Below are 14,430 nucleotides of genomic sequence, written 5' to 3' on the forward strand. Positions count from 1 at the left end.
ATACTTTGGCTCAAGTGGTAGAACACTATCCTTGGGCAAAAGAAGCTCAAGGATGGCACCCACGCCCTGAGTTCAAGCCCCAGAACCATCACACAAGAAAAAAAAAAGAGCATGGCAAAGGTAGAATACCAAAATCTAATAGTTTTGTTATCAATACCAACTGATTCAAGAATGAATGCCTTTCACCAACTTTCTTAATTTTGAAAATAATATTTTTTTAAAAATGTTTATATTGAACACCTAAGATTTAAAGTTGTTGATTTTAATCAAGTATATAACTATGTTTAATTTTTAATTTCTTAATTTGTATAGATGAGGCTTTTTACAGTATTGGGCTCTGAACTCACTGCTTTGGGCTTGCTAGGCAAGAACTGTACAACTTGAGCTCTTCCCCTAGTCATGAAGCTGTAACTAGGGCTTGAACTTGGGGCCTTGAACTTTGGGCTTCTTTTTTCGACACTCACAGCTGTTGTTCTACCACCTAAGCCATGTTTTCACTTGAGGTTTTTTCTAAAAGAATCATTTGGATTTGTCTGCCTGGACTGGATATAAACCACAGTCCTCAGATCTCAGCCTCCTGTGTAGCTAGAAATAGAGATATCAGTTATTGCTTGTGTTTCTTTGTAGTGCTGGAAGTACATCACATATACTAGGTATTTTTTTAACTTTAAAATTTTAGAGGAATCCTCAGAATAAAAGTTTAAGATTCATTATTTAACCTACGATGTTTAAGGTTAAATGAATATATTCATGTATGTAGGATAACGTAAAATATTTTAAAGGTAGGTTAATAAATTTTTGAGCTTCTATTGTTAGATTACTATGCAACTCTTTCAAGTTGAGACTTTGGAGAAAAAATATGGAAAGAGAATGTGCAAAGATGAGATTGTTATAAAGGATCTTTCTTAATTAGCACATTAGATTGGAAGAGAAAAATTCTCAAAAGCTTTTCTATTCCGTGAACCAATGAAGAAGCATCTTTTCTTTTGGGGGTGAGGGATCCATGTGGGGCTTGAATTCAGGGCCTAGGCACTGTCTCTGAGCTCTTTTGCTCAAGGCTAGCACTCTGTCACTTTAAGCCAGAGTTCCACTTCCAGTTTTTCAGTGGTTAATTGGAGAGCAGAGTGTTCCAGGGACTTTTCTGCCTGGGCTGGCTTTGAACCATGATCCTCAGATCTCAGCCTCCTGAGTAGCTAGTATTATAGGTGTGAGCCATTGGTGTTCAGTGTAGAAGTATTTTGTTTTGTTTTTTAATTGTACCAATCAGGACCTGGGCACTGAGCTGATCTTTTATTTTTACTCAAGGCTAGTGCTCTGCTACTTGAACCACATCTCCACTTCCAGCTTTTTAGTGGTTAATTAGAAATAAGTGTTTCATGGACTTTCTTGTCTAGGTTAGCTTCCAATCATAATTCTCAGAACTAAGCCTCCTGAGGAGCTATGATTAAGGACATGAGCTACCAGCTCCAGGCTAAGAAATACCTTTTTGATGGAAGCTTACTCTGAAAACCAAGCCCTACTGTTCATGACTATAGTTCATTGCTGTGATCCAAGTTGCTGTTTGATTTTGACGTTTTTCCCTTCTCCCTTTGCAGGTATAGAACAAGATGCAGTGAATACTTTTACCAAATATATATCTCCAGATGCTGCTAAACCAATTCCAATTACTGAAGCAATGAGAAATGACATTATAGGTAAGCATTACTTGAAGCTAAGCAAAAATAACAAACAAAAATACCAATGTTTGGTTATTTACTAAGATTTTTTTTTAATGGATGTGGAATGTAATACTTCCCTTCCTAGTCTGTTTTCATAGTACTTTTTCCTTTCTTTTTTTTTTTTTTTTGCCAGTCCTGGGCCTTGAACTCAGGGCCTAAGCACTGTCCCTGACTTCTTTTTGTTCAAGGCTAGCATTCTTCCACTTGAGCCACAGCGCCACTTCTGGCCATTTTCTGTATTTGTGGTGCTGAGAAATTGAACCCAGGGCTTCATGTACATGAGGCAAGCACTTGCTGCTAGGCCATATTCCCAGCCCCTCATAGTACTTTTTAACATCTAACTTTTAGCTCACTTAAAAAGTTTTTCTTTTATTGTGGACCCAGACTCCTGGGCTTCGACCTAAATAATGACAGCTGTATGAATAATAAACATTTATGGAATATTCTCTATGTCCTAGACAATATTCTAAGGACTTTCCATGTATAAGTTCATTTAACATTTTAAGGAACTGGTGTAATAGATGATATTTTATAAATGAGAAAATTGAAGCAGAGGGAGGGAAGTATTTTGTGTAGGGCAACATCTCAGACATAGCAATGTATCCATACTTAGGCAGTCATACTCTTGACCCCCCCAAAAAAAAACAAACAACAAAAATCCCTACTGGAATAAAAACATCAACGTGCTAGCAGAGTTGTATGGGCAAATAGCACTTCAGGAAATTGTTTCCATCATATGTACATATATGTATATGTAGATAGTACTCAGACAGCAAATATATTTTTCTGTACATCACAGCTATAAAAGCATCTTGCATGGGGCCACATATAGATCTTTTTTTTTTTTTTTTTTGCCAGTCCTGGGCCTTGGACTCAGGGCCTGAGCACTGTCCTTGGCTTCTTTTTTTCGCTCAAGGCTAGCATTTTACCACTTGAGCCACAGCGCCACTTCTGGCCATTTTCTATATACGTGGTGCTGACGAATTGAACCCAGGGCTTCATGTATGGGGCAAGCACGGTTGCCACTAGGCCATATTCCCAGCCCCCACATACAGCTTTATTAGTAATGAGACAAATAGTACAAAATAAAATTATGTTTTTGTCCCTTCCTCCAAAAAATTTGAAAGCTTTCACGGTGTTTTATCAAGTACATCCTAGACAAAAGTATATTCACAGATGAAAGTAGTTCATTTGTTCATTCAATGAATATTTATTACACTAGACTCTTAGTATCCCAGGTATATGGTTCCATAAGACCACAATTGGGGAAAAGCAGTGCATGCTCAGGGTGGATGGAATTTAGTATTGCACTGCAGATGCTTGAGTCATTTTTTTCCATAACACTGGTAAAGACATACAGACTTTGAACAAATCTTAAGATTTTTACTTAATCACTTATTAAACACATGGACTTTTATCTTGCTTTTGGGGATGCATATTTTCACAAAATTAAGTGTGGGGAGTCATGTGCCAGTACTCATGCTTGTAATCCTACTCAGGAGGCTCAGCTCTTAGGATCATAGTTCAAAGCCAATCTAGCAGGAAAGTTTATAACACTCATATCTCCAGTTAACCAACAAAAAGTGGCTCAAGTGATAAAAGTGCCATCCTTGAGCAGAAAAGCCAAAGACAGCACCTAGGTCCTGAGTTCAAGCCATAGTACCAATACATACACACACACACACAAAAACAAAGAAAAAATTGACAGGGATGATTTAAACACAACATAGGGGCTGGAGTGTATCTCAAGTGATGGAGAGCCTACTTGTCAAGTGCAAGGCCCTAAGTTCAAACCTTCAGTAATTGGAACATGCTTGTATGGCATAAGTCCAATTAATCATGAAAAAATTAGAAGTAGAGCAGTTGCTCAAGTAGTAGAGTGCTAGCATTGAACAAAAAAAAAAAACTCAGGGACATTTCTCAGGCCCTGAGTTCAAGCTCCAATACAAGCATGCACATGCACACACACGATTTAATATTTGTGATTTGTAAAATAAAGCACACATTCTTCTCTGAGCAGCAGATTCTTCCAGTTCTGTGGGTACTTTGTGCTTATTACAAAGTTGTAGTCTACCATGCATTCCCATGGAGCATTTGTTGTCTGTTTTATGTTCATCAGCTGCTGCTCCTATGTCCCCTTTTTTTCTTCTGTGCAGATACCTATTACATGTAAGTCTAGTGCCTGTTGGTGAGTTTTCATTTTCTTGTGGTTTGAAGTGTGTGGGTCACTGTTTCATTCAGTTTTACTGAAAGTTCTGTCATGAGATTTTCCATTTTCTTTGTAGTTACTGTCTTTTTAGCTGAGAATTTGTTGCTACCATCTCCTAGACATTTAACTTTTTCTAGTAATACGACTAGCTTATCCTGATTAGAATTTGGCTAATTGAGAAATAGATTGGCTATTGATTCCTTTGATAGTATATATGGCAACTAAACTGGGATAAGAAAAGAAGAAAGAAGTTTTAAACCAAATGAAACATTTTTAAATGAAGTTTTACTGCAGTTCTGTTTTTTACTTAAACTTAATGATCGAATCAGTGATTAATTACTTAACAAATTAATGACTTAGTTGAGGGAGAAAAAATATCTTCTGAGGGATCAGATTTAGTAATCAGGGAACCTGAAAAAGTTTCTATTTCATATCTACTATGCATGTATGCATTTTAGAATGTTAATTACTTAAATGGAGCTGGATAGTCACTTTTCCTAATTATTTATTTATTTATTGCTTTGTATTTATTTTATTTTCCTAATTATTTTATTCTTTATTTTTATCTTTCCTGATTCTTTATTCTTCTGAATCTTTCCCTAATTGCTTCCTCTTACAGTTGAAACATTTTTTATTTATTTATTTATTTATTTATTTATTTATTTATTTATTTGCCAGCCCTGGGCCTTGGACTTAGGGCCTGAGCACTGTCCCTGGCTTCTTTTTGCTCAAGGCTAGCACTCTACCACTTGAGCCACAGCGCCACTTCTGGCTGTTTTCTTTATATGTGGTGCTGAGGAATCGAACCCAGGGCTTCATGTATATGAGGCAAGCACTCTCCCACTAGGCTATATTCGCAGCCCCAGTTGAAATATTTTAATATAGCTGTATTTCAATTGAATTTTGTTTCAAGGAGCCTTTACATTAAGTATTCAACCTGTCTACTTTTATTATAAATGTTAACCATAGGGTTTTGATGGTTGTAGTATCTAATTACTGTTCTCATCTACAAATTCAGAATGATCCAAAGACTATATTTCTACACTCTCTTCCATCTTTAACATCTTTGAAGTACTAGAAGTTTTGTGTGTATGTGTCAGTCCTAGAGCTTGAACTCAGGGCCTGGGTACTGTCCATGAGCTTTTATTCTCAAGGCTAGTACTTTACTGTTTGAGCCATAACTCCACTTCTAGCTTTTTTTGTGGTTAATTGGAGATAAGAGTGTGACTTTCCTGACTGAGTTGGCTTCAAACCTTAAACTTCAGATATTAGTGTCCTGTATAGCTAGGATTACAGGCATGAGCCACTAGAGCTCAACTTTGAAGGTACAGCTGGTAGAATTTGCTGATGTTTTAGATATTAATGCTGTGTGAGAGAATTAAGAGTCAAATATGACTCTTCAAAAAAATGGGGGCTGGGAATATGGCCTCGCAGTAGAGTACTTGCCTCTCATACATGAAGCCCTGGGTTCGATTTCTCAGCACCACATATATAGAAAAATCCAGAAGTAATGCTGTGACTCAAGTGGTAGAGTACTAGCCTTGAGCAAAAGAAGCCAGGGACAGTGCTCAGGCCCTGAGTCCGAGCCCCAGGACTGGAAAAAAACCAAAACAAAACAAAAACAAAAAAACACTGACTACCTAGAATAATAGAATTGCTACTTTTAAGATAAGAAAGCCCATGGGAGGATGGCTTTTGGGAAAAGTTAACCATTTGCTTTTAGATTTCTAGTCAGTGTCAAGCAGGCAGTTGGACACATATGTTAGCAGTTCAGGTTGGAGGTGCCTGTTTGGAAGTCATCAGTATAATAAGTAGTAGACCCTCCAGAATAGATACTATTACTGTAAGAGTGAGTATATTGAAATAAAAGGAAAGGCTGGCAATGTGGCTCAGGAGTAGATTACTTGCCTAGCATGCACAAGGCCCTGGAACATATGTACCTATCATTTAGAAGTCTTCACTGAGAAAGAATTTGCAAAAGAGACTTAGAAGTAACAGCTACCTGTCCCCTGCCCCCAAAAAAGTAACAGCTACCAAGTAACCCTTTTGCATCAACTAGATATGCAGAGTAGTTTTCCTGGAAGCCAGACTTGAAAAAAATAACAAGTTTCAAGCAGTCATGTGCCAATGGCTCACATATGTAATCCTAGTTACTCTGGAAGCTCAGATCTGAGGATAGTGATTCAAAACCAGCCTAGGCAGGAAAGTTCATTACAACTCTTACCATCATTAAGCAGCCATAAGTTGGAAGTGGAGCTCAAGTGTTAGAGCATTATCCTAGTGCCTGAGTACTTTCTCTGGCTTCTTTTTGCTCAAGGCTAGCACTCTGCCACTTGAGCCACAGTGCCACTTCTGGCCATTTTCTATATATGTGGTGCTGGGGAATCGAACCCAGGGCTTCATGTATATGAGGCAAGCACTCTTGCCACTGGGCCATATTCCCAGCCCCTAGAGCACTATCCTTAAGTGAGAAAGCTAAGCGACTCCAGGCCCTCAGTTGAAACCACACTACCAGCACCCAAAAATTGATTCAGTGAATAAGTAATATGTTAAATGATTCTGATAAGATGAAAGGTAGGAATTGATTGGCTTTAGAAGCCCAAGTGCACACTAGTCACTTAATAATAGTGGGCTGTTGCTGACAATAACTTAGTTGAATAAATCTTAATTGAAAATAGGAGGAGGAATGAAGATGCCAAGGGTTGGCATTCTTTGGTGTGAGGTGGTGGGAGTAGAGCTTTGTACCTGGGGTCTTGTACTTGCTAGCCAAGCATTCTACAAGCATTGACTGTTCTGATGAGACATACTACTATGACGATTAGGTGGAAGAATATGTAAAGTTAAGAGGGAAAGTCTTTGATTTGATTTGATTTAATTTTTAGCCAGTCTTGAGGCTTGAACTCAGGGCCTGAGCACTGTCCCTGGCTCTCTGGCTTCTTTTTGCTCAAGGCTAGCACTCTACCACTTGTGCCACAGAGCCACTTCCGGCTTTTTCTATATATGTGGTCATGAGGAGTTGAACCTAGGGTTTCATGTATATGAGGCAAGCACATTACCACTAGGCCATATTCCCAGCCCCTTGATTTTATTTTTTAAAGTGAGAGTCACAGGCATTCAAAGTTTATTATAGCATCCAGTCTATGCACATTCAGTCAGAGGTTCCTCAGGAACCTCTGTATGTTTAGCTCCCTGAAGCTCCAGTTCCTCCACCTTATCCTTGTAGGTTTGTTTAATGAAGGCTTCATCATGTAGGTATGATTGACTCATTGGCAATTGGTAAACAGCTCAACCTTTAGCACCTTTTTCTCCCAGAGGTTGAGGGTAAGATCTCAGCTACTAGTCATCTCATTAGCATACAAAAGACAGTCTTTACTCTAAAGACTTGAAAAATTAAAAGAGCTCTATGCTAGGAAACCAGACAAAGATCACAATATGCACAACAATATTACAGATGGGTATTCTCTAGGAGAAGATGAGATTGAATGGATGGTGGAAGCTATAGTATCTGGTCCTTGGGTTTCTTGGATTCAAAGTAAAGCTGGCCATCATGGTTGTGGGTGTTTTTTGTTTGTTTGTTTTTCAAATTTTTATTATCAAACTGATGTACAGAGAGGTTACAGTTTCATACGTTGGGCATTGGATACATTTCTTGTACTGTTTGTTGCCTTGTCCCTCATGCCTTGTGGGTGTTTTTTTCCCAGTCATCTTTAACAGCTAACTTTTTAAAAAATTGTGTTTAAGTTACAACATATATTTCACAGTACACATTTTAACCTTCACAATGATAAAAATTATCTTTCTACTCTACATAGCTTACTAAGTCTATGAATTTTAACAATAAAATCATTTCTTCCGTTTTGGGTGATATGTACATTACTTTCTTTTTGTTTAGTAACATCTGTTCCCTCTTTCACTTGTTTTTTCCTTCCCATTCCCATCCATGAGTTGCTTAGATCACTTTCATCAGTGTCCAGTGTAGCTGATGGTCCCCTCTATTTTTATCCACTTCCCAGTCATTCTGTGTCCTCTTTTTACTGTTTTGGTATCTTGAGTCCTGTTTACTTTGTTCTGTCTCTTTGCATTTTAATTCTAACACCCGCATATCAGGGACACCATATGCCATTTGTTTCTCTGTTATTGGCTTGTCTCACTCAAGATGATTTGTTCTAATTCCATCCATTTTCCAGTGAATGCCATTATTTTATCCTTTCTAATGGCAGTGTAAAATTCCATTGTATATAGGTACCACATTTTTTGAATCCATTCCTCTGTTTAACAGTGAACTTAATAGCTGACATTATTTAGAGACTTTCCTTTTAAAGTATCTGTGTTTTAAAATTTGCCAATAACATAAGCTTTTTTAACATATAAATCTTTTCATAAATGCATACTTCGTTAGGTTAAAATCCTAGAAATAGAATTGCTGGTGGAAAAGGTGTGCTTATTTTTAAAGCTTATTTGAGAAATTGCCAAAATACCCTCCACAAGAAATTATACCAATTTATACTTCCACTAACAGTAGTGTGAGTTGCCTATGTCCTTGCTCAAGAATATGTATTATTAACCAATTTCTCATATGTATAAAGACAATTTTCTCTGTTCTCTAAGTAAAAAATAGAGAGCCTACTATTCTAATCTGTATTTACTTCATTTGATCACTAGTGTTTCTGTATATCTTTTCATATTGGTTATTTTGTATTCTTTTGTGGTCTGTCATGTCTTCTGTTCATTTGTCTTTAGGGACATTTCTATTAATTTGTAATAGCTTTTGATAAATTAATAATACTAATCTTTGAACGGTCATAAATGCCTTTTTATTCTGTTTTTGTAGTATTTTAGTGTATAGAAGTTAACCTTGTAATTTCTGCTTTTATCTGTGTACTTCAAAAGACTTTCCCTACCTTAAGAAACTACCTGTATTTTATTATAGTTCTATTTAAAACCTCATTAGTATCTTCTTTATTTCCAGTTTATTTCACAAAAAGATATGCTTTGAATTTAGTATTTAATTATTTATTGTTTCTTTCACAGCAAAAATTTGTGGAGAAGATGGACAGGTAGATCCCAACTGTTTCGTTCTGGCACAGGCCATAGTCTTTAGTGCAATGGAGCAAGAGTAAGTTTCATTATTTTCACATTTTGTATTCTTTGGAATTTGGGTCATGTGTTAGAAATAGACTTTATTCAACTAAAACAAAGTTGTTAGTTGGAGAAGACTTATGTTATTTGGATATTTACAAGATCATGTAAGACTTCTAAGACTCTTGGTTAATTTCAATATAAATTATGTAACCTCTATTAAAAAATCAGATAATTTTCATGATTAGTTTCATATTTCCTAAGTTAAAATAATTTGTTTTTAGTTTTTAAATAATTTACAGATGATTAAGACCATAGTATGTCACTATTAGAATTCGTTTATTTACTTAGGTAATCTATTTGATATCCTAACTTACTAGCTCATGCTTTTAGCTCAATATATGGTGTATAACTAAGTCGACATCATTTTGTTGAAATTGACATCACAGTTTATTAATTATTGTTGCATGCCCTTTAAAAAATTATATATTCATTTTTTCAACATTTATTAGTGTGTTGTGTAGAACATAAATAAGTACAGTATCTACTTTGAAGGAAGTTATAACCCAATAAAAGAATCATTATGTTCTTTAGTTACTGTAATGTGACATAGCCTGTGTTGACTTAGAGGAGAGTTACAAAGTCATTGAGAGATAGGAGAGATTGCTTACAACTAAAGGAATCAGGAATTACAATATCAGAAGTAAGGTGGCCTTGATCTAGGCCCTTTATGATTCGGTAGGAACAGTCATGGAAAGAGCCTGGGTTTGTTTTTTGTCTTTTCTGTTTATTTGTTTTGTTTTTGTTGCCAGTCCTGGGGCATGGACTCAGGGCCTGAGCACTGTCCCTGGCTTCTTTTTGCTCAAGGCTAGCACTCTACCTCTTGAGCCACAGCGCCACTTCCAACTTTTTTCTATATATGTGGTGCTGGGGAATTGAACCTGGGTTTGTTTTTTATTCCCAATTAAGCTCTTTCCTTGGTCATTCCTTCAAGTTTTCCCTTTTTGTCCACATGCAGGCACTTTAGTGAGTTTCTGCGAAGTCACCATTTCTGTAAATACCAGATTGAAGTGCTGACCAGTGGAACTGTTTACCTGGCTGACATTCTCTTCTGTGAGTCAGCCCTCTTTTATTTCTCTGAGGTAATTTTGCATTTCCTTTTGCACTCATCTAGAGCATTCCAGCCTCTAAGCTGTAAATACTGGGACCCTGTCTATAGAAAATAACAAAAGAGACATTCCCAAAAAGATTTATTGTTGTAAATTGTATCCAGTGGCTAGAATACTTAATGATGGATGTATTCATCAGATTTAAGAGATCATGAAAATTCAATGTAAAATAATTCCATTTTGAAAAAGCTTATCAAGCTATTGCTTGCAAGATATGTGATTTTAATTTTGGAAGTATGTGTGTGCACGCAAGCATGTGAACATACCATGCGCATAGGTGCTGGTCCTGTAGCTTGAACTCAGGAGAGCCTGGGTGCTGTTCCTGAGCCTTTTAGCTGAAGGCTAACACTCTACCACTCGAGCTAGGATTAGAGGCATGAGTCACGAGGACCTAGCTAGTTTGGAAATTGTTAAGAGCATAGAATTTGGTACTTGATCCCAGTGCACATTAATTGCAGACCAGACTTTAGGGAATAGTAAATTTTTTGCTATGCTTTTCATTTTTACTTTAGCTATTTGATAGCATTGCCCAGTGAAGCGTTTGCAACAATAAATATATTAATTTATTTGAGACATAGGGTTTGTACATAGTATTTATTAGAGTTTAGAAAATGAAATTCTTTTGTTACAAAGCAATGACTATTAAGAGGATTCTCACTCTCTCAAAACAGTTATCTAGACAAAAACACATTTACTTAATTAGCTTGCTTTTTCAGCATTTGTTCAGGTAAATATGTCCTCATGGAGTGATGGAAGCAAGTGTAAATGATGTGGTGTGATTATCTCATTACATGATTGCACATGTGGAACTACTAATCCAATATAGTACAATTTTTATTCTTCCAAAGTTTTCATCCAGCAATATGTTGTTTTTGTTGATTTTTCTTCTCAAAGGTATTTTATAGCTTGTCTTTCCCAAATTACTGTACACTGCTGAATGGTGAAGTAGAATGAAGTAGATCTTGCTGGGTGCTGGTGGCTCACACCTGTAATCTTAGCTACTCCGGAGGTTGAGATCTGAGGATCGAGGCTCAGAGTCAGCCCGGGCAGAAAAGTTCTCATGAGACTCTTATCTCCAATTAATCACTCAAAAACTAGAAGTGGCACTGTGGCTCAAGTGGTAGAGCACTGGCGTTGAGTACAAAGAGGCTCATAGGCACTGTCCAGGCCCTGAGTTCAAGCCCCACAAATGACTAAAAACAAAAAACAAAAAAAACCCCAGAATGAAGTAGATCCTCTTAATGAAGTAGATCTTTTTGCTTCTTGCTTACTACCTGTGTTTTAATAGTTAAGGCTTATAGATTGCAGATGGTGAAAGGAATGTTTCTAGTTTTGTTTTACACTTTTTGTATTTTTCCTTCCTAGTATATGGAAAAAGAAGATGCAGTGAATATCTTACAATTCTGGTTGGCAGCAGATAACTTCCAATCTCAGCTTGCTGCCAAAAAGGGCCAGTATGACGGACAGGAGGCACAGAACGATGCCATGATTTTGTATGACAAGTGAGTTTGATCAATAGATTCATTTAGTAGATACTTATTGAGCATTTACTATGGACTGAAAATGAAGATGAATAAACTCATTTTTTCTTGTCAAGGAGCTCACAGAACATAAAATCTGCTTTGCATATAGTGTGTGTTTCAACAAACATTCTAGCAAATGTTTCTTTTGGGAAAAGGGAGGGTTAATGCATGATAAGCAGAATAACAAAGGTGTTCTCGGGGTGTTGTATGGAATAGATTTGATTTGGATCCTTAAGAGTAAATTGAATTTTGTCAAGCAGAGAGCAGGAAAGAAAATTCCAGGCAATGACACAAGAAAAATAATTGAAATTTGGAGGAATTTGGTACTTTAAAGAAACTTGAATCTGGGGACAAAGAATATATATACTCTGTGTGTGTATGTGTATTATGTATATATAGGTATTTTTATGTATGTATATAGAGATAGATAATTGATTAGTGAGAGGTAGAAAAAGATAGCTTGATGATTGGGTCTGCTCTAAATATTACCAAGGGTCTAGATTCCACGATCACTAGCATCAGGAACAGGAAGAAAATTGAAAAGAAAGAAACGAGTTTGAGTAATCAAAGGGATTATAGGGGGAGATTGTGTGTGTGTGTGTGAGTGTGTGAAATCAAATGGAATAGATTGCAAAGGACCTTGGATATCTGTGTTTGAAGGCATATTTTCTTGTACAACTCTGCTTAGCCATAATGTTAAATAATAGTTTTCATTAGTTTTGTTTTTGGTGATAGGGATTAATTTCATGGCCTTACATATGTTAAGCATATATTATCCCAGAGTTATTCCCAGCTCATTTTTCATTAGTTTTCACTGAAAATGAGAGGTTAGAAAAAAATCTTACAGTGAATAGCATTGAAAAGGTCTGCTCAGGCAATTGATAAGACTGGCCAGCTCCATAATCCTTCTCATTGGATTTTTTGTTTTTACTTTGTAATTTGTTATTTGTATCCACAAGAAAGCACTAAGGAAATAACTTGAGGATAGAGAGAACTCCATGGAATTTTAGAGTTGGAAGAGAACCAAGAACTTCCAGGCAAGGAGCCTGCAGGTTCACACTAAGCTGTATGCATAAAAGCCATGTGCTACTTCTGGGCTTGAACTCAGGGCCTAAGTGCTGCCCCTGAGCCTTTTCACTCAAGGCTGGCACTCTACCATTTGAGCCACGTTTCCAATCCTTCCTACTTTCTGATTAATTGGGGATAAAGGTTTCTTGAACTTTCCTACCTAGGCTGGCTTTGAGCCACTCCTAAGTAGCTAAGAGCTTGTTAATAAGCTTCCAGTCTTCTCTAAAAGATCTGATTCAGATTTGAGAGCTGACCCAGGGAATCTTTAGTGTTAGAAAATAGCCAAATGGAGATCTAGTCTGGTTTTCCCCCCCTCATTTTGCAGATGAGGAAGCTAAAATCCAGAGAGGAAGTAATTTTCTCAAAGTCTTAGAGCATGTTTACAGCAACACTTAGACTAGAATGAAATTCTTAGTATTCTGTCTAGTATAACACATTTATGGAAGATATTTTAAGAAACATTGTTGATAGCTGCTGAGTAGCAAGAGTTTACATGTAGAAATTTGGTCTGAAATGCCTGAAAGTTTAACTCATTCACCTGTTTATTTGTTACAACATGGGAGATCCGGTGTTTTATAAAAATGCTGATTTTAAAAGAGAAGGTATCAATATGCTGGAGCAGAACAGTGACACTGACAGTAGTAAAGCTAGAGTTTAGACAGAGAAGGACTGGTTTTCCCACTGGATTCCATTTTTACCCTAGGAGCCATTTTTAAATGAAAATGACTGACATACTATTGGCACTCTCATTTTGCTAAGTTTCTTGTACAAGGTTTGACCTAGAACTCCCTGCTTGTACATCATCAAGCCCTTCTGTATTTCTGTCGTACATGAGTGATAAAGCCACTAGAGTACTTGGAAGAAGTCTTTTTATTTCTGCATTTTTTGGTGTCCATTTCATAGTTAACTTATCAAAACATTTGCTGCATTATATCCATCAAATTACAGATCTTTGAGTTACCATTGATTACTCCTTTTTCTTTCCTTAACAAATCATCAGCAAGTCCTGTGAGTTTTCTCCAGATACCTCACATTTATTCAGTTCACTTTTTCCTTTTTACTGCTTGTGATTTGTATTATCTTGTATTTTCATTATATCTTGTGCACAGGTCTTCTTTGCTATCTTTTCAGGGGAAATAACTGTGTCTTTCTCCTAAACCTATTTCTGTCAACTAAGCTCTGAACAAGAACAAATGTCCATTAAATATATGTGGTTGATTGATTTACTGCCTTCTTTTGTGATTTCTCACAGATGTTAAAAACAGTAGCAAATTTGGTTGATCAGGAATTGAAGATGATTGAAAGGCGGATAGGGAGGTAGTAAATTGACCCAGGTATCTTTGAGAAAATGGGAATACATAAATAAAGGTTACAGCAAAGCTGTCATTTCACAAGTCTATTTGAAACATGTAGCTAGTCATGTAGCTCTATGAAGGGTTCTTTAGGCATAGGTCCCTAAGTTTGGTTTGGAATTTGGTTTTACTATACATATCTTTCTGCTATAGGTACTTCTCCCTCCAAGCCACACATCCTCTTGGATTTGATGATGTTGTACGATTAGAAATTGAGTCCAATATCTGCAGGGAAGGTGGGCCACTCCCTAACTGCTTCACAACACCATTACGTCAGGCCTGGACAACCATGGAGAAGGTAACCAAGATCTT

General features: G+C 36.8%; 1 protein-coding gene and 1 long non-coding RNA gene across 3 annotated transcripts in view; both read left to right on the forward strand.

The window, feature by feature from the left end:
* The window catches only part of Akap10 (A-kinase anchoring protein 10), a 61,753-nt gene that overhangs the window by 19,885 nt on the left and 27,438 nt on the right, over positions 1-14,430 (forward strand). For both annotated transcript variants that reach the window (XM_048365163.1, XM_048365164.1), the window contains 5 exons: positions 1,596-1,694; positions 8,959-9,043; positions 10,025-10,148; positions 11,541-11,677; positions 14,272-14,416. In XM_048365163.1, coding sequence (XP_048221120.1) covers positions 1,596-1,694; positions 8,959-9,043; positions 10,025-10,148; positions 11,541-11,677; positions 14,272-14,416 — 590 coding nt within the window. The remainder of the gene's footprint in view (positions 1-1,595; positions 1,695-8,958; positions 9,044-10,024; positions 10,149-11,540; positions 11,678-14,271; positions 14,417-14,430) is intronic.
* Positions 3,193-7,447, forward strand: LOC125365226. Its single transcript, XR_007213674.1, has 3 exons — positions 3,193-3,203; positions 3,893-3,896; positions 7,248-7,447. It is a non-coding gene; the product is annotated as an uncharacterized LOC125365226 (long non-coding RNA).

The sequence above is a fragment of the Perognathus longimembris genome, chromosome 17 (genome assembly GCF_023159225.1).
Source record: "Perognathus longimembris pacificus isolate PPM17 chromosome 17, ASM2315922v1, whole genome shotgun sequence".
NCBI classification, from domain to species: Eukaryota; Metazoa; Chordata; class Mammalia; order Rodentia; family Heteromyidae; genus Perognathus; species Perognathus longimembris.